At 43.9% G+C, this 25,678-nt stretch overlaps 1 protein-coding gene and 1 long non-coding RNA gene across 5 annotated transcripts in view; one reads left to right on the top strand and one right to left on the bottom strand.

The window, feature by feature from the left end:
• TEAD1 (TEA domain transcription factor 1) overlaps positions 1-25,678 on the top strand; it is a 279,363-nt gene that overhangs the window by 190,346 nt on the left and 63,339 nt on the right. For 2 of the 4 annotated variants that reach the window (XM_058305713.2, XM_023582813.3), the window contains exons 3-8: positions 6,992-7,056; positions 9,400-9,462; positions 9,552-9,614; positions 23,186-23,320; positions 24,417-24,463; positions 25,292-25,353. In XM_058305713.2, the coding sequence (XP_058161696.1) occupies positions 6,992-7,056; positions 9,400-9,462; positions 9,552-9,614; positions 23,186-23,320; positions 24,417-24,463; positions 25,292-25,353 (435 nt within the window). The remainder of the gene's footprint in view (positions 1-6,991; positions 7,057-9,399; positions 9,463-9,551; positions 9,615-23,185; positions 23,321-24,416; positions 24,464-25,291; positions 25,354-25,678) is intronic. The other 2 variants (XM_058305714.2, XM_058305715.2) reach the window with 2 other exon arrangements.
• On the bottom strand, positions 5,521-9,635 carry LOC131280060 (uncharacterized). Its single transcript, XR_009187634.1, has 3 exons — positions 9,545-9,635; positions 8,538-8,704; positions 5,521-5,707 (listed from the first exon to the last, which is right to left on the bottom strand). It is a non-coding gene; the product is annotated as an uncharacterized lncRNA (long non-coding RNA).

Here is a 25,678-nt window from a genome sequence, read left to right as displayed (position 1 = left end):
GTGGGTGACTAACCAGCTTTGGTAGTCCTTCCTTTTTCTCCAGTGCTGCTGGGGCAAGTTGCCATGGCAGCAGTGTGGAAGAAATGGCTAATTATTAACTCCTTAGAGATTAGCTAATAAAGACCCTTCAGTGCCTCCTCTGGCAGTGTCCTGCCCATAGATGTAAACTCCCTAAATCTTGAGGAGGGCAGTGTCCTTAAACATCACTGTTCTGTAGCCCTCTCCCTGGCTGGGGACGCTGGTGTTTCTCAGTCACTGGTTTTCATGTCCTCAGATATGTTTTCCTTTAGGTGACCCTCAGCTAAGACAAGGAGGGTCCTGGACTCCTGGAAAGCATTTTTATGCCCTCTCCTAGACCCTTGCCTGTGACAGTCCTCAGGATTTGCTGTGCTGGGTGCTACTGCTGTTGGAGGACAGAGCCACGTGGTCCATCCCCAGAGCGTCCCCAGAGCTGTGCTCCATGATGCTGTCCGCTGGTGGGAGGAATCTCTCCCCCTTTCCCTTCTTCCCCCTAGGTCATCTTTTCTTTTTTCACTTTCTGTTGTTGATCCGGAGTCCCATTGGACTGTAGGGAGGTAGGAGCTCCTTTTCTGAGCTGAAAGGGAGGGGAAGGCATAGAAGAGATGGATGCCGTTGATTCCTGTTCTCATGATCTACTTGGAGCCCATGTGCGGAAATGACTAGAATATAAGGCGGAAAAGGATAGGAGTCACCAGAGAAACAGCCCCAGGCCAAAACTTTTAGAGGTTTAGGGAAGAAGGAAGCCCTGTCCAGCTGGAAGTCTAATAAAGAAGCCATAAAGGTAGGCAGAATCCAGACTTGAAGAAATAGGCAGGGGCGCTGGGGGCAGTTGTTCAGGCAGGTACAGAGCACAGAAAGCTCCAGGGTTAACAGGGAAAATCTAGGGAGCCAGAGTTTGTGCGGGGTGTAATAATCCTGCGACCATAGATGAGTGCCTGCTGGATACAGCTCTGGTCTCGAAATCAAGAGAAACGTGTGTTTACTTTGATTCTTGCTTTGTTGACACAGAAGCAACGGAAGGAGTGGGGGTGATCCTTACGTATCCCTCCTGGCGAAGGGAAGGCCAGCAGGGGTTTTCTTGGCGTTGCCACCGGCACCTGTCCCCAGGCCTGTGGCGAGTGGGGGGATTCAGCCCTCAGTGGGGGCTCTGAGTTCCCAGGGCTCTGGCCGCAGCCTGGGAAGGGGACTCCATTTGTTTCTTCTCTCTGCGGCTCCCTGACCCCATTCAATTACAAAGTGCCTCTTTTACTGTTAAAGCTGAATGCTCTGGGCTGCAATTTCTAGCCACAGACCCTGCATTTGCTGTGCCTCAAACATGACCTTGAGGCCACTTCCCCTTACCACAACAACTTTAACCAGGCCTGCCTGGGTCAGGCAGGCGCAGTGCGAGCGCCTCGCTGCCCGCGCTCTCTGTGTTGCCCCTTGAAACCCGCGCTCTCTGTGTTGCCCCTTGAAGCGGGACATTTGACAGCCATCCAGGATGTAGGAGTAACCGTTGGCGGGTTCACCTTCAACTGTGTTCAGAGATTTAGGAGACAGTGGGAAAATACGACCTAGATCACAGTGCCTGGAGAGGATCACCTTTGAAAGTGGAAGGTGGGGCTGGGGTTGCCGGAGCTGCAGAATCGCAAACGTAAAGAACAGAGACTGTGTGCGATCTTCAAGGATGTTATGGAGAAAGTACAGTGTGAGGACACTTAGTGGTGAAATGTGACACTGCCCCTTAGCTCTATAAGCTCTTACAAGTTCTTACAGATTCACAAGGGACAGAGAGGAGGCCTGAGCGACTATGTAAGCTATGAATGTAGAAACCTGGCGACTCCTGGGTGCAGAAAGAAAGAATGTGTGCAGTGGTGCAGGGAGGTAAAGGGCCAGGGGGCTGGGTTTTGTTTTGTTTTGTTTTAAAGCTCCAGTTTCTTACCTACATATTTAAAGAAATGCTGCTCCCTCTTTCTAAAATGGTTTTTCAAGATACCTCCCCGCCCCCCCATTCTGCCTGTCAATATCAGTCTGTCGCTCTGGGTAATGACATGTCCGCTGATGTGTTTAGGAGGAAATACTATCAAGCCTGCAGCTAATTTTGAAATGCATCAACAAAAAATACAGTGGCCTGATGGATGGGTAGAGGACTGGATGGATGGAAAAACGTGATAAAGCAAATATAGAAAAAGCTAATGGTAGAAGCTAGGTGGTATATTTACAGTGTTTGATGTAAAATTCTTTCTGTAAAAATCTTTTCTGTATGTCTTAAGGTTTCCATAATAAAGTGTTGGAAAAAGCGTACTGTATCATGAAAGGCCTAGTTTATGTTCTAGTAGTTTGGGCCCTTGTTAGATTTTCTGAATTATTTGTGACCTATTACGCACATTTGTTATTGGAACCTCTTCCGTGGCAGTCATGAAAGAGGAGATGAGAATTGCTCTCCTCTCTTCGTCCTTGTATTGGACAGTGGTCTCCTTGTGGTCAGGCATGCTGTCTTATCTTTATATCCCTGATGTACAGCCTTGATGGACGTGCTCCTCAAATGGGTGTAGGATTAGTTTAAGAAATTAGCAATTCACTTTAAAATTAACTTTGTTGAAAGTCATTTTTGAATTGTAAGATTTACCTGGATCAAGCCAACACCATGTGTATGTTGCAGGTGAGAACCAGAGAAACAGAGGGTGCAGTTTTTAATATCCCACATTCTGACCGTGGCTGTGATACAGGACTGTGCTGTGGGGACTTGAGGCCCACTCCACTCCCAGTTGCATCAAAGATGGTTGGTGCCACTGAACTCCCTGTCCTTGGTTAGAAAATTCTGCATTTTAGCAACATTGCTTTTGTCTAGCACTGTGGACTATATGGATCTGCCCATTTTGAGGCAGAGCTATAGAAAGTATAAATAGAGCTGAATATGTCCTATCAAAAATCCAGTCAGAACCTCACCACTTTTCTCTGAGACCTATATAACCCCAAGCAGCCAAAAGAATATTTTAGAGATATTTGGAATGGTATATTTGTTTCCTTAATGGATAAGCATATTTTAATTCTAGGAAGATTCATAATTAAAGTTAGACATTTTTAATAGAATCAAAGCCATAGTGTTCATATTTTTTATTTACAGGTAATTTTAAAAATTTGGCTTATGTAACAGATTAGCTTTTATTTCCAGTTTAAAATGTACAATGAAGATTGATTGAGACTTGGTTTTCGAAGGAATTGAAATCTTACTAGGTTTATTAGTAACATTAGAGTATTTAAGATAATTTATTAGTTTTCTAAGAGTTGTTTAAAGGAAGCTTTTTGTAAGTTAAATCAGACAATTCTAATACTTAAAAAGCATTAAATACATTAAAGCATATTTTGTGTATAGTCCCCATGGCTCCCTCTCCTGTTTGCTTGTTGTTTTTGCTCATTTGCGCTCATTGACTGCTCATTGTTTCCTTGTTTCTTTTTTTTGTTTTTCTTGTTTGTTTTTCTTTAGGAGGCATGGGGAACCGAACCTGGGACCTCCCATGTGGGAGGCAGGCGCTCAACTGCTTGAGCCACATCTGCTCCCTGATGGTTTGTTTTTGCTCTTTGTCTGCTCCTTGGTGTTGCTTGTTATCTGCTCATTGTTTGTCGTCTTTAGGAGGCACTGGCAACCAAACCTGGGTTCTTGCATGTGGGAGGTGGGCACTCAACTGCTTGAGGCACATCTGCTCCTTATATATAGTTTTAAACATTTAAAGGACTTTGTGAAACTGCGGACAGACCAAAACCAGTGTCCTCTGTTCCTGTAACCTTTTATTCTGAGCTTGCTTACTGCAGGTTGTATAGCCTGGGCACATGCACCAAACACTTGACTCTTGTCCTTTAAATGACCTTTGAGGCACCAGGAACAGAGGTAACTGCCCTTGAAACCAAGATTATAAGGACAGGGAGATATTGGAAGCAGACCAAATGTGAGAGGTCTTTCAGTAAGGAAGATCTGGCCTAAAATTCACTGTACCATGCATTTACTCTGTAATTAACCAATTACACTATGCCAAGCCAATACTTCCCACCTCTGTTCCTATCTCTCACCTTCATTTCCATAAAGTCTCCCTTAGCGCTCAGATTGGGGAGACAGATTTGAGCCTTATTCTTGTCTTTTGTTTGGCTGCCTTGCGAAAGACTCTCTTCTTAAAATCCTGATATCATGGTATCACCTTCTCTGTACATTGGACAATGAGCCCATTGCTCGGTAACAACTAGGTTTGTAAAATGGACCAATCATTAATCGACTGTCCTTTGAAAGTCATTGCCACCATTTGCTAGATTTATAAAGATAATTATAAGATGTGTAAGTGGAACTTAAAACTAGATTTTTTTTTCCAATTTAACAAATTAAATATAACATTTTTAAAAATAATGTAAATCTAAGCCATCCTCAGTGGTCACTAAAAAAATCATATGAAATAAAGTGATTGACGCTGTGATTCGGTCATAGTAGATGCAGAGTGTTTGATTTGGATTTAAAATTTGAATTAGCAATATTCCTGATAGGCAACAGAAAACTCATAGATTCAAGTTAACTAATATTCATGGCTTGAAACATAGTATGGAAGAAAGCGCTCGGGCTTTTGAAGAACGATCTTGTTCATCTATAGAACAGGAATATGAGAGTTATGATAAGTTTTCAATGAAATGATGACTGTAATGTAGTGCACAGCAAATAGTAGGTGCCCAACAAAGTCTAATTGTAGAAGTACTTTAATCAATGTATGATATTGACAGGGTACTGTACCCTTCAACTCCTAAGGGTGCCGTTTGCATAGAGTACTGTGTATACAGTCAAGTGTGGCTGTCCTGAGTATTGATCTCAGCCACCAAATGCCATAGGAAATTTAAAGTCAAGTAGGTTGTGCGTCACACATGTTAAGCTATTCTGTCTGCTTTCACAGAAAAGAAGCAAGTATGGGGACAAGAGACGTTTCTGCAATCTGGACAAGGTTCAAAAGAAATTGCATGTAATAGAGAGCCCCAGGATTTATTTCTTGACCACTCAGACAGCCCTGAACAGGGCACGCAGCGAGGCCCCCAGCTGGAGGATGCTTGGCTCGTCTGTAGACATTGTCGTTTAGGTCTGGCTTCTGGTAATTAGGTACTCCTAGCTGGACTCTGCTGTCAGCAAGCCTTTGAGACAAATTGCAAAATCTCTACAACCATCTGAGAGGTGGAGAAGCAGGCCCGATGACACTACAGGGGATATTGGTGGATCTCAAAAGTTTGAAAGTGAATGCTTAGAGAAGCAATCCTCAAAACTGAATTTAGAAATCTTTTTCGTGTGGCTAAAGGATAATTCAGTCACAGAATCAGGATCTGAAAAGATCCTGACAAGCTGGAATGATAGGCTTAATCTAACAGGATCAAATAGAATACAAATAAATGCAAGATTCTGTATTTGGCTCTTAAAATCTCAACTATGTATGAAAAGACTGGAAATAGGATAGGGGATGTACCTGAGGAGTAGTCCACATGAAAAAAACCCACAAATTCAAGTTGACACAAGTTGGCATTTTATTGTGATGCCCGCAAAAGCTAATGCAGTGTTAGGCTGCATTAATAGAGGTATGGAATATTTTAGGATGAGGTGTGGAACATTTAGGAAGAGGGAGATGACAGACACACTTGGCCGTGGATCTGCCATAGCAGGAGTATCATTACAATTCTGGATCCCAGGCTGTGAAAGGAAAACAGACAAGTGGTGGTCACAGGACAGTGTATGAGACATCCAAAGCTTGTCACAGATAACAGAGGAACTGGGGCCGTTCTAGGAGGACCTGAAAGCTGTCTGTATTGGAAGGGCTGTCACCTGGATCAGCCTAACCTAAGACCTAAGAGCGACAGAAAAGATCTGGGGGATGGCAGTTGCAGAGAGCCTCAAATTGGGAGGGTCTTTTTATTCTTAAATATGTTTGAAGATAGGAAGGGTTGCTTCTTCAGTTTTGGAAGTATGGGCTTGGGCTTGTGAGGACTTTCGAGGTTGGGAGTGAATGACCGAGAGATACTTTCCAGTCCCCAGATTCCATGATTCATTTGCCCTCTGGTGATGATTGTGTCCAGCATAGTCTTAACTCAGGACAGAGCCATGGTTACAGGAGTGTTCCGCTCAGTGATAGAATCAAGGAGTCTTTAGAATTCTCAGGCAGCATTTCCAGGGGGACACTCACTCACCAATAATACCAATTCTTTACTCAGCTAGGGGAAATCTGGGGGGATGTGGTCACTCTCTTTCACCAGTAGGTATGTAATTCTGTCATTCTTCTGTGCTGGGTGCACAAGGTAAAGTTCTTGCCTTCTTCTGGTATGCACTATGACTGAGACGTAAGACAGCAAATGCAGATTATACAGAAATGATACAATGATGATTATAGTTAAAATTTGGATACATGTTAGGAAGGAACTACAGGTTGTGCTGTAGGGGGTTATAAATTAAGGAAACCAAACCTAGTTTGGTGATATTTTAGTTTCTAAAGGCAATATACCAGAAATGTGTTGCCTTTTATCATGGGAATTTATTAGATTAAAAGTTCACAGTTCTGAGGCTGTGAAAATGTCCAGATCACGGCATCATCAGAGATGCTCTCTATCTGAAGGTCGTCGCTGGCGAACCTGGACTCTTGCCATGTGGCAAGAACTGCTTTTATTTACTCCCAGACTCATCCATTCATTGTATTTGTTGCTTATACAAGCAACCGCCCATTTGGGTACAGGCATGCACACAAAAATTCTTAGAAGACACATTTCTATCCTCATTTGCTACTTGAAGTACAAAATTAAATGCCCTTCATCCTCATTTCTCCTACTGAATATTTTTGCAGACAATTGTACCTTTTTATATTTCTAGCATTAATAAATGGACAGCTGCAACTTTAACATTTTTTATTCTAAATTCTATTCTTAATTTTCAGGGACTTTTTTTTTTTAAGTAACCCACCCTATTGTAAATTCTTCTTTCTTTCAGGTAGGAATGAATTGATAGCCAGATACATCAAACTCAGGACAGGGAAGACGAGGACCAGAAAACAGGTAAAATAACCCATCTGGAAATTGTGCATGTCAGCGAATGGTCCAAGAGGCATTTTGGCTGCAGTGGCTGTCTGTGCTTTGGCTCCTAGGAGCCCCCAATTTGAGTTCCCTGTAAGGACGTCAGTGTTTTAGGCATTTTAAATTTGGCTCAGTTTTCACTGTTCATCATTTCAGTGACCCTTTATTGTGTGGTCTCCCGAGTTCTTTTTATACCCGTCCTCAGGCCTCGAATGGGAAAGTTTCGCTGCCAAGGACAGTGTATGAACTGCTCCTGTACTGTATTTTGAAACTTAGATTTCTTTCCCAAATCATGCAACTGTAAACATTGCAAAAGCTGCAGGTGCAAGCACACTTGCAAGTCATGAAATTTTGAGACCGTGCATTGTAAAATCCTGGAACAACAACTACGTATTAGTCATCATTTCGATGAAAAAGTAATGCTAACAGCCTTGATTATTGACCTAAATATAATACCGACTGATGTACGTCCAAGGGAACTGTTGCTCCTTAAGCTGTGGCTTTTTGTCAGTAGCTGCTGTGACTGAAATGAAGTTACAACATAAACACCTTTGTGCAGGGTAGTGTCAGAAATTTTCCTCTGCCCTTTGCCTGCCATCCCTCGTTCTTTCAGATGTAAAGCAGCCCAGATCTCTGACATGACCTAGTTCAGAACTGGAATGGATGCTTAGTGTTTAACTAAAAAAAAGAAAAAGGGGGGAGGCACCTCGTGGGTGAGTTGTTACAGGAAAAAAAAAGTTTTTTAATGTTGATCTGTGCTGACTGATCTGGCGTGGATCTTAAAAGATATAATCAAATCAAAAAGGCGAGCTCAACTGTGGTCTCTTTAAGCCTGAGCAGCAGATTCCAGTTCTCTTCCCAGTGATGAGTTGTTTTCCTGAGTGTTTATGGCCCCAGGAATGCTTCTGTGCCCCAGCCTGGGGCCTGGCTGCTGAGTCAGCACAAAAGGAAGTGGCTGCTTGCCAGTGCCCAGAGGGAGGACACTGTCTGGAGGGGATGCTCCCCCCCCCCCCCGCCCCCGCCCCCGCCCCCGACAGTGGCCCTCATCCGTGCAGAGAATCAAAGAAGAACAAAAATTGGGTGAGAACAGGTAGAAGCAGGAGCCAGATGGAGGGGTGAAGAAGATGGGGGGAAGTTCCTGCTTCTCCATGCTTTAAAAAAGCACAAAAGCAACTTGAAAAAAGTAATTGAATAATTGAAACTCAAAGATAAAAGGATCTTTTATGATTATAAATCTTGTTTTGAAATGAAGTAATTGCCACACAGCCTGAGTCTCTGAACTTTTAAATGGAAGGCTCTGAATTTCTGAAATGGACAGGTCTAGTTCACTTCACACTGAAAGTGCTGGACTTGAACTGTTTGTTGGCTGGTCTGTGAGCTCTGGCCATTTGTCCACCCCCCTTCACTGGGGGCTTCTTCTAAATTTAACCTAGTCTTACAGAAAGAAATGCAAATTTGCTTACCCAGTGGAATCATTGTGTTTCAGAGCTGGGCTTCGGCTTGGTTTCTACACCCCGGCATCCTGGGGATGTTTTTAGGCAGCAGTTGGTGATATCTCTCCAACGTGAATTTGTTGTTTGGTAAATCCGTGTGGTTTTCAATCCAGATTTTTAACAGGATGGCTGGTTGGCTGTATTCACACATTTCGCTTTGTAATAATATGCAAATCCACTTGGCGCCCAGTCAATACCCAAAAGAGTGGAAGGATTAAAGATATTTATAAGGGGGAAAAATGCTCTGCTAACTGGGTCTTTCCATTTCTCTTTGAGATCTAATTTACATGTCAGTATTATTTTAACATTTGCTACAGAATCCAGAGCTCTTAATGAGATCAGAATACAACTGACAGTTTCAGCTTTTTGATTCTGCAGAATGTGCTAATTTATGGATAGTCTCCTTTAAGTTGAGAAAAAGGCATTTTCCCTCCTAATACTGAGAAGCTATAAATATTTTCATTTACCTTTACTCCCACCTTTTTAATTTTATAAAGAAAACAAGCCCCCCCCCATCCTTCCCGAAATTAGTTTTTCCCAATGCCCGTGATTTCTCCTGGGTGGGAAAACTATGACTAGCCTAAACTTTCATTCTGAATCAAGTCACTGCAGTGATGACCCAGTCTGAAAAGCTTAGAGCAGCGCTGGGGGCTTGGTGTCTGGCTGGACTGTGTATTCCTAACTGCAGAGCTTTGTTGAGATGCAAATAACCTCCCCCACCCCCACCCCTCACCCTTAAACCCTCCCAAGGAGTAGCGATTTTATATTTGATTTCCTTTTTTTGTTTTGTTTTGTTTTGTTTTGTTTCCCCTCATAAACCCGAACAATGTAGGTGTCTAGTCATATACAGGTCTTAGCAAGAAAGAAAGTTCGAGAAATTCAAGCCGCCATTAAGGTACGTCTGGCTTGCCCAGTTGTAGGGGGCTTTTCATCTCCATGGTTACAGGCTTTTCCTTTGTTTTCCTCCCTTCCCCTACCCTGCAGGTGTCTAGTCACATTCAGGTTCTTGCCAGAAGGAAATCTCGTGATTTTCATTCCAAGCTAAAGGTATGCGCTTTCCTGCTTTTTGGCTTGTGGTTGCTATGCATCTCACTTCCTGTTTTCCATGGTGACTGGTGAATGCCTGGTGCTGGGATTCTCGTAACCTAGTTTCCTCGCATGTGAGAGCTGTTTACATTTCTTTGTGTCTAATCTCTCAGTTTCTTTACTAGCCTCAAATTAAACTCTGTGAGAGTGTGTGTGTGTGTGCGTGTTCCTAATAACAATGCAAATGCAGCAGAGAGTTGGTCTAGATAACTTTTCAGCACAGAAACCTTTTTTTTTTAACCTATGAATGTCCACCAAGCAGTTCAAGGCTAGGAGAGGAAAAAAATCCAGAGAAGCAAAGTTGATGCAGAGGTTATAAAAAGAATCATTTCCAGAGTGGTCATAAAATCACTTCTAAAAATATGTTTAGAAATTATATTAATGTGTGCTTTTGAAGTATTCCCAAGAATATTTATGAAAAATAGGTATTTTCCATATAACATCTCTTCCAACATAAAGAGTATTTTCAGCCAGATTTCTACCACATTGTTTAATATTGCCTTATAAGTCAGTGGCTGTGTTATTAAAAGAGAAATTTGACGTGTGGCCTTAAAAACATAAAGATGGATTTTAGAGATGAGAAAGTTCCTGATCAAACCCATATTTGCAATTCCATTTCCACTTGAGTTTACTTTAGCTTTTTTGCATGTGCCTCATTTTCGAGGCTCTTAAAATATATTTCATAGCAAAATGGAGATATTAACAATTTTTAACGTATAAGTCCTCCCGATTTTCTCCTTCACAAAATATGCAGTAAAGAATATATGATGTTCTTTTCATTATGCCCTATTTTAGAACTGCACAGCGATTTTAGTTCACATGGAAGAGTTTTACTTCATGATAAAAAACGAATTTATAGCCCATATTGTTGCCATTCCCATGTGCCTTTTTTGCTGCTGTTCTGTTCTGATTTTCCCCATACATAATTTGTGTTTTTGTTCTACACGAAAAAGCAAAGTGTCATTTCACAGTACTGCGTGGTGAACACTGGGACCCTTGCCAAAGACCTCCAACCTTTTTTTTAATGCAAGCAAGGCTGGCTGTGGAATAGGCTAGTGGCTAGGCAGGAGCATTTGGTGTGCCCTCTGCAGAGGGCGGCATGCTGGCTCGCTCGCACCTGTGGCTGATGGTGGCTGGCTTTTAGCTGCACTGGCTGAGCAGTTGGAAGACTATGATAACTTCATAGATCCTGCTTTTTAACCAAAGGTGCAGTCCCCTCTATGTGGATGCAACTACTCCAGCATTTGCTGACATTCTGACCCTGTTTCTAGTTTCTCTGAGCTAATGAATTAATGATGTACAAGAAGTTTACAGACGTCCATTTTGTGTTTCCGTCTGAGATGTTATGAATTGCTTTGTTTCTGTACTGTCTGGGTGGTTCCTTCGACTCACCGGGACACACAGCCCTGGACTGAAATCTCTTTAAGAGTGATAAATCAAGCCCTCCCATTCCGGAGGGATCTCCGTGGAATGCAGGAAGCACTCTTTTTCTCAGAAGAAACAACCATGCCACTGTAACTGTGCTTTTATACATGTATATCCACAGAGCTATATTTGTGTTTGCTTTTAAAAAATAAAAAAAGAAGACTTTCTCGTCTACTTCCAGCCCTGGCCCACTCTGCTTTGGGGCAGGCAGAAAGAGGAGGTGGAAGCAGAGGCAGTAGGGTAGCAACTGGCGCAGCATTTAAGATCCAAGAACCACCTCCGTCTTCTTATACTTCTTTCCCTTCCTCCCTACCACATTTTTCTTGGAAAAATGGACTTCTTTGTTTTTCCCATCAACTAATACCAATTGAGTGTCCCAGGCATGGAGCTCATCAAGGTGGGCAGTTAACACTCAATCCCCTATTCACAGCGCTGGCAACATAAGTGGGAATGTGAAATATAGGATATTGTAGGAGAAATTTTAGCAGAAAGAGCCAAAAATACAATGTGGAAGTAATTTTAGTGACGAGCTACGTGGAGAGAGACATTATCATAATGCAGGACCTCTTGTGTGCTCTCTCATCTAAGTGTACTGTGAAGTGAGTTCCATTATTCTGCTTTTGAGGACTGTTGTTGAAGAAACTGGGGCTCAGAGAGCTTAATTGACTTGCCAAATGTCATAAAGCCTAGTGAGAGGCGAAGTCAGAATTTGAACTCAGATTCTTCTGAATCCTAAACCACTGCTCCTTTAGACATGGTTTCATCTGGACATGGGAGAATGTTTTCCAGCAGACGGCTCCATGGCAGCGTGCAGTGCGCTTAAATTGTTGGGTAGCTTGTCACCCACCCCTCATTTTTCAGGGAGCTGGGCATGCAGCCCTGTGTCCAGCCCTCCTCTAAGTATCCACATTTTAGAAGAAAGATGAATTTTAAACTTTGAGCCCTTGGTCAGGCTGCATGGTTGCAGTGTCACCGCTGTGAGAGCATTGGAGAATAAGACTGGCTGTCACCTGCCTGTGCAGACATTGCTGCCTTCACTTCCCCCAAGATGTTCTAGCCCGATCTTCCTAGCCAGCCTTTACCAGGACGTAGGCTCAGGTTTTGTAGGAGAGGTGGTGTTCACTGATCCAGCCACGTTTGTCTCACACTGGGGTCTAATCACACATATGTAAGGTGGCAGGAAAGAGCATCCTCACCGAGTTCATGGTAGGGTCAGGTTGGTAATCATGGTCTTCTATGGTCTTCTTGGCCTCCCACACCAACTAATGAGATAAACTTGCTACAAGAAGTTGAAGTCATCCCAACAGACAACAAGGAAAGCTTCTGTGAGTGTGGGAGGGGGTGGTGGCAGGACATCTAAAAACTTAAAAGAGATGCTCTTCTTTGAGATGTAGGAAAGGCTCCCTGGAGATGGTGGCAATGACTGATCACCTCAGGATCTACCCCAGCAGGTTAACCATCACCCCTCCACTGACTCAGAAGTCGAAAGAATTCTGTACTCTGGGCCAGACAAGGCCTGAGGTCCTCCTGTGGTGACTGATGCCAAGCTTGCAGGTCCCTTTCCTCCCATGGGGTTTGAAAAAAAAAGTTTTCCCACACCTGGGGCTACTGCCAGGAATAGTTTCCATGTGTGCCCACTTGCCTGTAAGCCCACCTTCATAACCCAGGGAGGGTGCAGTGGAATTCTTTAGGCCAGGGGTTTTCCTGCCTTTTTTAAAGAGCAAAACTCATGTTTAAGTTGAAATCTTAGTTGAAACCTTCAATAAGTACTAGAGTAAACACTGGCCTAATTGAAGCTCACCTCTCTCATCCTTAGCAGTGGCCCCTTGAGCTGGTCCATTGAATACAGGTGGAAATCCACACTGCTTTAGGAAGGAGGAGAAGGGGATGCCTGCCTGCCAAGGTGTCCCTCCAGCCTTTGTAGAGCAGTTCATGTGTCCCATTTTAGCTCATGCTTTCTAAGTCCTTGTAGCCTGTCCTTCCACCCATGGTCCTCTGAAGAAAAGAGACTCAAGGAAACCGAACAGGGAACAGTGGCCATTCTTATGTCATATTTGTGGATGAGTCATCCTAGCTACAGAAGTGACTCTCTTGAAAGCCTGGTAGAATACATTCCAAAGGTCAGCCTTCTGCTTCCCCTAACTGCTGAAGAGCCAAAACCCACTGTGGTCCTTCGAGAGCTTGTTTGTGGGCCACATGACCTCCAAAGTGTTTTGCTTTTAATTTTAGTAAAAACAAAATTTTTTTGTAATGTGAAGATTTCCATATAGGACTAATTTATTCAGTCCAGTAAGCTTTTTGTGGAGAATCCACTGTGTTCCAGGCACTTCAGTAGATCCTGGGAATAAGCAGAGTCTCTGTCCTATTACTTTTGGCCATGACTGAGGGAAATACAAGATGTAGGTCATACGCACTAGGGGTCTTGGTAGTAGAAATTAAAAAGGGTAGTGCAGTGGCAGCCTAGTGGAAAGACTGATTAGTTCTGAGTGTGGGAGAGTTATTAAAAAGCTTCATGGAGAAGATACCCTTAGAGCTGAGCCCAGATGGAGGTCAGAGTTTCCACAGAGGCTGGGGTGTTTGGGAAATCATGAAGAACGCAATGTAGTTGAGGAATGGAATGGGAAGTGAGATGGAGGGGCATCACTGATGAGGAAGGTCCTGGATTGACCCACTGAAGAGTGAGGATTCACCTGTGGGCAACAAGGAGCACACAAGGTTGTTCAAATTTATACTTTGGGAAGACCTCCCCAGCTACCTCTTGGAGGATAGGCTACGATAGCAGCAAAGCTGGAGGCAGGGAGATTAATTAACTAAGAGGCTGCTTTAAGAGTCCTGGTGAGAGCGGGTGACCCGGCAGCCCCCAGGGGTCCTTTTGGCCGTCCTCAGCTGACCTCTCAATCCTGTCCACTCTGCCCTTACCCTTTCTTCCTCATGGCTCTCAAAAAGCGAAGTAGGTTTAAAAGCTGCATTCTTATTTAGTCGAAAAAGCATGCAGCAAAACATTTCAGGATTTTTAGTAGCAGCATTTAAAACACGGTTTATTAAAGATTGAGTTCTGTTAAAACAACGTGAATAAACTGGGAGTGTGCATCAAAATTAAGAACTTTTTTTGTTGTTGCCTAATTTTAAATATAACAAAGTGTTTTTTATAAGAACAAAGAATAACATTCTATAGCCTGTGTTCCTACTACTTAGAAAGGATCACTTCTAATATGACATATTTTCTTTCCATTCTTTTAAATGAAAGAAAACAATGAAACATTATTCTGCACTTTTTCTGATGTCCTCTACTCACTCTCCTATGCCACCCAGTCTCTTTTTTTCTTTCTCATTGCCTTGTCATTTATTTCCCTAAGAATTTCAAATTTACTGAAAACCGATTCTCCTTTGAGTTCTGTCTAAACTGTTAATCTCAGTTTTTACTCACTGTCCATTAGGAATTTATGCTCTTACCATTGGTGCCAACATGAGGCTTTTTTCCTTTGTAATTTTGTAGCAGCCTACGTCAGGATAGACTTGGTCAACAACTTGGAGTGACCTTGAAGACAGGCCAAGACCAGAAGGGAGGTGCAAGAGGAAAGAAAATATTAGGAGGGTAGTTGAAGGAGTGAAGGAGTGATGTAGCAGATGGAATCAGGGAGCAAAGAGCCTGAGAGGGGAGAGAGAAGAGGTCTGAAGAATGCTGCTGAGATTACATACCTGTTAAGATAGAAGAGGGGGTAAAGGGCAGTTTGTGGCCAGAGCTTCAGAATTTTGGCAATTAAACATGTACTTTCAGTTTTTGTTTGTTTTCTAGGCTAAGGTGTCTAAGAACAAGCAAGAACGATACCTGCTGGTCCAGCAGAGCTTAGGTTTGAAGGGTGGGAGTACTATGCATTGGTCCCCACCTAGACAAGATTCTTTGGACCAACCACTCTTCAGGTAGTGGGTGTGTTTTAGATGATCCATAAAACATGGATCAATCCAGTTAGTAGTGTGCAAATGTCTTTATAGGTCAATGGAAGGAGTAATTGATTTTGTTCTTTAGTTCTGGGAACATGCATTTAGAGTCAGAGACCTCCCTTCTACCTTGTGTCACCAGCTGCATCTATAGCAGTGTCTCTAACATCAGATTCACTTAGTGTCTTCCGTCTTCCACTTTCCTCAAGTGTAGCCACTCACTGGTGTCTCAGATGGAGTGGTGAGAGGCAGCCTCCTGTGAGAAGACTTTGGGTGGGATGGTCCAACAGCTGGCCTGCAACTTTTAGAAGTTAGTCTCTAGTTTGAATTATTTCATTCACCATTAGTTCATCAAGAGTTCATTATCATTTCTAAGCTCCAGGGATTTACTATCCCAGCATCTAGAAAGGAAGCAGACATATTCTCCATGCATTAAGCTGTCTTTTCTTTCCCATTCAGAGTTCCTACATAGTGTTCCCTGCTCTGCATCTCTTTTTCCGTGTGTTCATTTGTCCCAAGAGGTTGGCCAGGCCCTGCCCAGAGGCCTCCCTTCCCCATTGGCAGGTGCCTTATAGAGACCAGGCAAGGGGGAAAGGCAGCGCTTTATGCGCTCTCTAGAGGCTTGTAGGAGCTACAGCCAAGCTCTGCAGACTACCACTACCCCAAAGCCAAGCATCATCTTCATGTGAAGAAAAAACCAGTTTGGTTCACAACTCAGAGTGTGCTTTGGGAACTGTGTGAGTCAGGACAATACTCATAGGAAAGGAAGCTTCACTCTTCCCTCACCTTGGCAGGAATACATTAAGGCATGACATATACTCATGTCAAGCTCCTGGACATGTACTGCAGAAAAGCCTCTCCTTGCTGACATTGCATCATCCCGGTAGAGCAGAAAAAGGTCTGAGCCTCTCTGACTGTGCCCAGTTGTTGGCCACCAAATTTACAAGCTACATGTGCTACCCTGGGGCCCTTTTCTTCATTCTGGCCCTAGTGGCCTTTGCAATTTGATTTCAGAACAGGCAGTTCTCTCCCTTCTGCCATCCCTTCCAATAAGCAGAGAACTTAAAGTTCAAATTGTTGATTTAATTCTCCAGAGGAGTCCAAGAACTTCACTGGGCATTGCTAAATTCCAGGCTGCTGAATCCTGTTTGAGCTACCACTGATTCCTTCCAGGAATGGGCCTGTCCACAGAAAAAATAGGCATGCTTGTTCCACTCATTGGGGTTCCCTGCAGTCCGGTGACTGTTCCTTGAGGAGCTGGCGGTTAGCAATAGACAAGGCAAAGAATGCCTGAAACAGCAGCCTCCTTTGTCTCACTGTCAGGCACTAAGACCCTTGACCTTGACACTGGATTTGGGAAATGAGGCATTGTCTTCCCTGGTATTTTCCTATCTTTGGGGATTTTTGCATTCATGACATGTACCCTCCCTCCTCAAGATATTTTTGCTACTTTAATTTTAATTTACTAAATTACAGGTAAGGTTGGAGTCCATTTTTCTTGCTTGGGTGTGATGGAATTTGGACCTCCCATCAGCAGTGCAGTGAGCGAGGTTTGTGATGCAGAATTTAGAGCTGGTGGCAAAGAATTGAATGCATTTACCTTTCTAGGTGAACTGAGCTAGAGCTTTTTGTTTCTTAAGGCCAATAGAGGCAGCTTGAGTCTACATGTTTATCCCTTCAAAGAAAAGTTGCGTTGGTAATTGGCCTCCAGTGTAGAAAATGGCCTAAAATAGCATTGTTTCTGAACATCCTGCAGGGAGGACCAGGACTTCTAAGTATTGCGGGTCCTGAACAGGACTGAGTCAAGATGGGTGGCTTTGTGAGCCCCACAGTCCTCAAGTTCCCTGGGTGGCAAGGCCAGGGGCATTGTGCTAAGTGCTTGATGAAATTCTCAAAGCATTCCTGAAGTTTTAGAAGTTTAGAAGTTTTGCAAAGTGTTGTTATCCCCCTTTACAAATGAGGAAGCCTGAGGCTCAGAATGACCAAGTGACTTGGCCAGGGCCGCAGGTCTGAATTTGACCCCAGTCTTCTCTGGCACCAAGGCCCAAGCTCTCTCCATGATGCCCTGCTGCCTCCCCGGTGATAGCTGCTCCCGGGTGAGGGCTCATTTCCCTCCCTTGAGTTGCTTTGCCTTGCTCCCTTTTCATTGTGTCTGTATGTTTGAAGGAAACAGAGAAGTGAGCTAGTACTTGCTCTGGAACTACACTGGAGCCGGCTGTCAGCTTGGGTTCCTCTGCCTCTTGGGAGAGAACCACCACCTGCCTTGGTGTCACCCTACAGGGGAAAAGAGACTAAGGTCAGAAAGCTGCCTTCTCCCAAACATCCAGACTGAGCAGGAAGCTGTCCTCAACCCTGGTCTTCAAATTGCATGGATCCTCATTTATAATCCTTTATGATGCTAAGCTCCACATCAGAATGAAAGAAAACACTGTTGACAATTATAAAGTACTAAATATAACTCAGTGTCTTTAAAAATGAACAATGGTAAAAAGCCTTGAAATTTTTTTTCTTTGATGTGAATGGAGGCTTTGGCATTTGGAAATACAATAAGATGAATTAATTCCTGCTCATTACATAGCAAGCAGGAGAAGTATGAATGTGCCTTCTCTCCTCAGCATTAGCTGTTGCCTGACTGAAATAGCCCCCTTTTGTATTTGCTCCTGCCTTCTCTAATAATAAGCAAATTAAAGATTATGGCTAGAAAAATTCAAGTGCCCTCCATCCTTTCTCCAAAACAGTCCTGTAGTTTTGTGATGTTTATCTTCTCAGAAGCTACAGATAATAATTGCAAAGGTCATGCGACTATACATAGTGCAAGATTAGAAACATCTGCAAAATTGCTTCTTAGCAAAGTGTTTTGTGTTTGTCTTTCTGAAAAAGTGATTTTTGCGAGCAAACTGCCGTCTTTCTTCCTGGACACTATGTGTGTGTGTGTGTATATATATGTGTGTGTGTATATATATATATTTTTTTCTTTTTTCCCACTAAGAGAATCTGATATTTATTTTAATGAATTTTTAAATAATTTCTTTATTAGAGAATTTGGGAGGTTTACAGAAAAATCATGCAGAAACTTCATAGAGTTCCCATACCCCCCCGTATTAACACTTTGCATTTGTTACAATTGATTAAAGAATATTAGTGTATTTGGAAGAAACCATTTAATTGCTTAGTTTTTTAAATTCATAGTTGTTGTTTTTTTTACTTTATAGGTTTTTCCTGATGTATTGGTGGGTTTCCATATGAATAAATTAGATTGAAGTCTTATATTCATTATGAAATAATGGCCTATAAATAGTTTGTAATATGCTGATTTAGTGGGCTGTTTCATTAAAATTCCAAACATGACAGCTATAAAATAATATATATATAAACATGTTACCTTTAAAATTTGTTTATGATTAATGCCTATAAATTATGAGCTAATTGATTTCCCAGAATAATCAAAAACTGGGAAAACAGAAAGGAGAGAAGGAACAAGACTCCTATAACGCCCAGAAGCTGATTCATGACATGTCTTTAAGCTTTAGGAGCACACCTGTGCAGCCTATGCATTGGTAATCTCACTGCCTCCCCGTCATGTATATTACATGTAGACATTTTCCAAACATTGTGTACATTTCAACCATAAAAAGGAGGCAGTCAGCGGAACAGAGAATTGAAGCAGCAGCCGTGCTCTGTTTCATGAAATATGAAAGCCTGCTGACTTAGTAACAATAACAATTTGAAAGGCTTCAGCCTGAAGAATTTATATGGAACACAGCCCACTGGACTGTGTGTGCCTAGCGGGTGAGCACATTTACAGCAGTGACAGAAATTGGATAGTGAAGAAAGTGAGGTCACGAGACATGCACCCCGCCCTGGAGTTCTTCGTCCACCTTCATGCTCAGATTGGATGGGCCATTTGCTCTCAGCATCCATCCTCCCAATCAAGAGTCTCTAGACCTATGTTTCCTGCTCCATGATACTTTCCACGTTCCAGGTCATGGGCTTGGGTTAGGGTTCAGTTGGAAAAGGGAGACGCATTTTCTTTCCCTATTTCTCAAGCGTTCAGCTTTTTGTGGCCTCATTCTTTGTACTCTTTTGGAGAGAGGGACTTCTGATCAGTAATAGTGTGAACTTGTTTAAGCTTTTCCCTAGGACACATTTTTCTCGTTCAGGCCTGCTTAAATGTACACATACACATGCTCAGAGAATAACAGTTTTTCAAGATAAAAGTTTAGCGTATTCATCTTTTGTAAATTTCATCCACATCTCAGAAATGTAAGTGTGAAAAAATTTAGAATAAAATTAATACAATAAACACATGTAGCATATGTTTTAAAATTTACTTAAGCATTGGTTATTTGTGTTAGCCCCCCTTTCATCTGGGCTGAGCAGTGAGGATAGACTAGAATGTTTTAAAAGTCCAGGACATTAGACCAGTGTGACAGAGATAAGCAGTTTACTCAGGTCTGACATTTAAAGTTATAATTTTTTCAAAGCCAGGCGTGTATCTCTGGGCTGTCAATGACAATTTGGAGATTCTTCTATTGAAATCTCTTAGCTCGGCATCCTTCCCTACTCCCATTCCAGGGTAAGTGGGTCTGCAACCAGGCTCTCAGTTCTGATTTCGAGATATCCCTGGTGAACTTATTATCTCCAGGGTTACTTTAGATTTCAAACAAAATTTTAAATCCTTTTAATTTTCAAATGTATATTATATATAAAAGGATGCTGTTATATAATGTGTAGTCAGAGTGGTTCTACTACAAAAGGTAGGAAATCACTGGTACAGACATTTTAGTCCATTTGCAGAAAATTGCCTATTCTCAAATAGGTAGGTCAAGTACAAAAAGAACCTCTACTTGAGATAAAAATCCTTCCCCACACTTGGCTTTCTCTTTCTATTAGGACAGGCAGCTGAGAGCTACCCATTCTTGCTATCTTCTCCTTAGTAGTTTTTTGGCTATACATATTAGCATATATTTGTTTATAATGGAATTTACACTCATAGCTGCATATACTTTTAAAACCAGAAAGACTTTAGAGAATGAAGTGCAAATTCTTTTTTATAATGAAGAAAATTAAACTGTTCACTTAAGTGCCCGAGGTAATACAGCTCTCAGTAATGTCAGGGGCAGGTGTGGAACCAAGCGAGACTCCTGAATCCCCAGGAGATAAGCTTTAATTGTCATATAGCAAGTTGATGGATAGATGCAATTGATTTGCTCTCCTCCCTTTGAACTTTTATTTTCATTTAGGTACCTGATGGAATGCTGGGTAATAAGAGAATCAAACTTTATTTTATTTCACAAAAGGAAAACATCATGTTCTGAAATCATGTGACATAAACAGCAAAAATGGTTACTTTTCTCTTTCCTCTATGCCTGATTTCCCTGTAAAAAGAGAAAAATATCAAACTTTTGTGACCATTTTAGAGCAGTTCTCAATAAGCCTAGCAAAGGGAAACATTTCAAGCAACTCTAAAAGAATAAAGTGGACTATAGAGACACAGGGAACTCATTTCCATTTGGACCTGGACTTTGGATTCATGAGATGTCCCACCCACGTATGCACAAACGCACTCTGTATTTGGGCAAGCAGAATCGCCCCTGTCATCAGCATTTCATAAACACAGAGCCTTCAGGTCTGTGAGGGGCCCTGTGACATTCTTTTGGAATGGAGCCAAGTCCACAAGCTCCTTTGTAGTTATTCCTCTGAATTTGCATCAGCTAAGCAGACAAGAAGTCTCTGAGCTGCCATTTTCCAGCCTCCTCTAGCCTGAGCCCCAAAGAAGCTGTAAGGCGTGTTCTCTTTGGCAAAGATGCCTGCAGTCATACCTGTGCTGTTACCTCAGTTTCAGAAATTACCCTGAGAGCATTTTTCACCTCTAGTTGGAGGGTTAAGTGGCTTGAAGTTGGAGTACAAAGTGACTAGTCCAAAGAGAAGCTGAGAAGTTTAGACTGATGTCAAGGAATTCTCTGTCAAATATGAAGGAAGCCGTGTTTTCTGGACCATACATGGATTGCCCTCTGAGGGAGGAGGATGGACAGGGGTCAGCTAAGGGTGGACTGGCTAGGACTGAGGTCCCGGCTCATAAGGCTTCAGCTTTCAGGCACGCACATGTTCCTGGTCAGTTTACTTGGTAAAACTCCATCTACTTCAAGGTTTGCCTTTGTTCTGGCACCTGGAAACGTTTTCAGAACTAAAAAAAGAAAAAAAGTTACAAGAGGAAGCCAGCTCTAGGTCCGAGCAGTAAGCAGATGAGCACACAGAGCCTCACTTGAATTGCCATCTCAGGAGAAGGGAGCATAGAGGTAGCACACTGGAGCCACTGGGGGCGACTCACTGGGGACTAGAGAGCCTCAGACTCCCAGTGCTCTCGGAGCATCAGTCCCTGCCAGCACGTGCATAATGAAAAGCTGTTACAGGAGGCTCTGTATTTTTTCTGTTGAGGGCCAGAGAAATGTATAAAATATTTAAGGTCTCCCCCCCTTCCTCCCCAAGGATTAACATAAGCTTTCTCGAAAGTGTACATTGTGTTCCCTGGCAGTTATGGGACAAAGTGCAAAGTGGTATTTAAACCTTGACAGCACCTAATAGAGCTTTCCAGAAGCCTCTATTAGTCGTTTTTGGAGGCTTCTGGGTTTTTTGGTTTTGTTTTGTTTCCTTTTCTTGTATTTTTTTTTCCTTTTTCTTTTCTTTTTGACTTCTTTGACTTTACCTTTGGCACCTCACATTCCATCACCTTTGCTTAAATCTGCAAGTATGGAAGCAGCCTCTCAACTGGTACTCAGCATCTTGGCCTGAAGTTTCCCTTGACCCATTTTCACTCTCTGAACCCTAAGTGGCAGCTGTGGAGGCACCTTTTTTTTTTTTTTTTTTTTTTTTAATTTTCTATTTTGGTATCACCCTTTTGTTCCTGCTTTGATGTTAAAGGAAAGAAGGATTCCTGGCCTGGCTGATTTGTATGAACCTTCAGTTGGCAGCCAGAAGCCTCGATGTGTTTACTGAGCGTGAAAGCCTACCTGCCCAGTGGGCCTGGCCCACGCCAGGGGTCTGACCGTTTATCCAGGGGTACCGGAGAAGCCATAGAACCAGCTCAAAGGAGTCGGGGATAGTTTCTGATTATGGCTCTTGTTGGGTGCCCTTCTTGCTAATTGCCTTCTACATAGGCATCTGGATCATGTATTCCTCCTAAAATGTGGAGGGGGGGACAAAACAAAACTCATACGTATTTTATTGTACTTGAGTAGTGTGCTTGTATCCATACATATTTTTTAAATGAAGAAGAAAAATAACCCTGCCTTTGTACACAATCATTTTAACAAATTGTTTATTATTGTATCCAGGTAACAAGCATGGTAAGTATTTTCACCAAACAGTGTTCTGTACTTTAACTGTGCTTGGCAGACTTTTTGGCTAGCTTTGTGTTATCAGCCTTGGCTTTTCTAGAGAGACACACTTAAGAAAAGGAGAAACCATTTGCCTGTAGCATCCCTCCGTGTCCTCAGCTTTAGAAAGAACCCAAGTAGCTTTAGACCCGTGGCGGGGATAGCTGAGAAAGCATGCGCCCCACCAGCATGCTGCTTGGCCCCACCCCCTGCCCCCTGCCCCTTGCCCCTTGCCCCTCTGCTTCTGAGCTGCCACCACCAGGTGTCTGCAAGGGTTTCTGGAACATGCATGACCCCAGCGGCTCCTGGGACTGTGGCCATGTGATGCAACAGCACACACCCAAACAGGGCCTTGAGGCGCTTTGTGGATGGTCTTACCCCAAATCCACAGCCACGTCTTTCCCCTCAGCCCTCCTCCCATCCGTATGCTTAAAAGCAGGGCCCCTTTTATTCTCTTGAATATGCTGTGTAATTGATGGAGAACTCCCTCTGGAAGCTGGAAAATAATACCCATTGTACCTTCTTCTCCGAGGCTTCCCATTCTGTTGGAAAATGGAGTTAAAGATTTTTTTTTTACATATTGCCATTGGGTATTCTCAGCGAGGGTTCAGAGTTATAGTCGATTCAGTCAGTTTTCGCCTTCTGGCTGTATTTATTTGTCAGTGCATGTTTGCTCTTTTGGCCTATTTTGCGGCTCTGTATTTTAGTCCCTGTGCTTGTGGCTGTGCCTGTTTAACCTGCCTGGTAGTCCTGCCTTATGTATTAAGCCGGTGTGTCACTGTCACATTCAAGGATCAGACCGCGAAGGATAAGGCCCTGCAGCACATGGCAGCCATGTCGTCCGCCCAGATAGTCTCAGCAACTGCCATTCACAACAAGCTGGGGCTGCCTGGCATCCCACGCCCCACCTTCCCGGGCGCACCGGGGGTAAGTCGCCAGTGAGCCCTGTGGCGACGGCCGCTAGGGCTTGTGGGGTCTGTGTGGGCCAGCATTCAACCTTCCATCCAGGGCTTCCTGTGGCGAACTGGTGGGGGTGCAAAATGGTGGAGGAGGGAGAGGGAAAAAGGGGGAAGAAAGAAGGAGAAAGAGAGGAAGAGGAGGAGGAACCCTTGGTCCCTAAACGTGGAGTTACACACCACATTGCCGGAACCCTTGTGGGCAGTGATCTGCCTTATCAGCTCTCATCCTCTTCCTGGCCCTTCTCTCTGCCTCTGTGTCCTTAGGGTCATTTTATAATGACTGTTAAGAGGACAAAGTAATCTAATACCATTTTCCTTTTGATACCTCCCAATAGCTGAGAAGCTTTATATTGTAATCTCAGTTAATCCTCATAATAATCTTAAATGCTTCTTACTGTTACTGCCATTTAACAGATAAGAAAACTGAGGTTCCTTAGTGAAAAAAAAAGGTCAAGAAGCTAAGTAACTTAGCAAGTCACCTGGGTATGTAGTTAGGATATAAACTCAGGACTGTAAACCAAAGTCTGTATATTTTTCCTTTATATTAATTAACCTGCCTCTCTGGGCAGGGGGATGACAGGCACCAGAGGCCTCAGGGAAACTCACAGCAAAGAAAGTGTCTGCTTTGCTTCACTGTCTCCCTGCCCTCTTGTTCTGAGCTTTGGCCTCCACCCTGCTGGGCCTTCAGTGCTGTGAGCTGTGGAATAGCATGGAAATACTTCAGAGTTGAGGGAGGAAGAGAAGGGTGGATAGGTGCATGGATCAAGACAAAATATTTGTGGGCCCCTGTAGCTTTCCCAGTACTCTCAGAGTTCCTGCCTGGTCCCTGCGCTCAGGGATGTTTTCAGGAGAGGAACTAAGGGGGTCCTGGGTGCTGGGCTAGGGAGGTAGGTCTTGGTCTTGTGGGCACAGGTGACCACATCTGCACCTGGTGAGGGTGAATCTGCAGCCGGTGGGTGATCAGAAGCTGCTGTCCTTTAGCAGGGGTTGCAGTGCTTAGACTCCCTGAACTGTACATGGAAGTAAACTCCTGGTCCTGAAGCCTCTTGCACTTTGCCTTCCAGTTCTGGCCAGGAATGATTCAAACAGGACAGCCGGGATCCTCGCAAGAGTAAGTCTGAGGAGAGCCCTGCCCCAGGGGCCAGACTGCCTTGGGGCTTCTCACAGAAAAGAGGTTTAACCTGAGATTACCCGAGTCACCCCTCGCTCTCCACTGAGTTAGTGCTACTGAGGCCGGTAGAGGGCTGAACTCTGGGACCTGGGAGACGTTTGAACATCTCCCTCCCAACTGAAGTATTAGAGTTTCCAGAGTCATCCAGCTTGAAACAGGGACTCAGTCCTTGTGCCTCCCTGGCCTTGGAGGGCAGAGCCCCGGGTCTTCCTGGGACTGCCTGGCCTGAGAGTGGGCAGAAGAGTTACCCTATAGCCCATTCATTTCAGCTTTCCCTGGGGTAGAAGCAGCTAATAGAAAATCCCGCTGATGCTTTGGAGGTAAGGGAAGCAAAGCTCAGTGAGGGAAGGCTTGGGGGATGAAAGCAAAAAGGAAATCCTGCCTGTATATGTCAGAAGAATTGGGGCTATTTAGCCTAGAGAAGGAAGGCCTGAAGCCTGCCCAAAACCTTGCCTGGAAATGGTGACTGCTGGCCTCAGTCTCCACCGAGATGAGAAGGGACGCTCGAAGACAGATGTCTAAGCATGTGGCAGTCAGCCTGACTGACATCTGTCCTGCTTGCCCATGGAGCCTGCAGGCGGCATGGTGGCTTGACCCCTAGCGCCCCGCTGGCCCCACTCATTTGGCGAGAGCAACTTTGTCTCTGCCGAGCTCTGCCTGGGATTTGTTACTGACTGTAGGCAGCGAGTTATTGGGGGATGTCAGGCTGGGTGGGGGTAGTAGCTGCTGACAGTCTACGTTCTGACTCTCCAAAACTTCTTTCCCCAGCGTCAAGCCCTTTGTGCAGCAGGCCTATCCCATCCAGCCAGCAGTCACGGCCCCCATCCCAGGTGAGTCTCAGTGTGGGGAGGCTATCCCCAGGGCAGGGCCCCGAGCAGCTGACCTCCGGGCTGTCGACGGTTCCTGGGGAGGAGAGACGCTTGTGTTAGCCACAGCTGTACATTTCTCCGTACTTGCAGGACCATGGATGCCCCCTCCTGTCCCGACTCTCCTTAAGCAGGGCTTATAACGCCTGGCGCTGCAGAGGATCACAGGCGTCCCCTGCCAGGTCCTCATTCCCTCCACTCCTCTCCCGGCAGTTCTGCCAATGGGTTTTTAAAGAAACAGGAAGCCCGATTGCTTTCACTTAGGATACTTAATAATCCGTAGAAGGGG

Source organism: Dasypus novemcinctus, chromosome 10 (genome assembly GCF_030445035.2).
Source record: "Dasypus novemcinctus isolate mDasNov1 chromosome 10, mDasNov1.1.hap2, whole genome shotgun sequence".
In the NCBI taxonomy this organism is placed as follows: domain Eukaryota; kingdom Metazoa; phylum Chordata; class Mammalia; order Cingulata; family Dasypodidae; genus Dasypus; species Dasypus novemcinctus.
The sequence above is the reverse complement of the archived record's forward strand: the minus strand, read 5'-3'. Positions and strand labels throughout refer to the sequence as shown.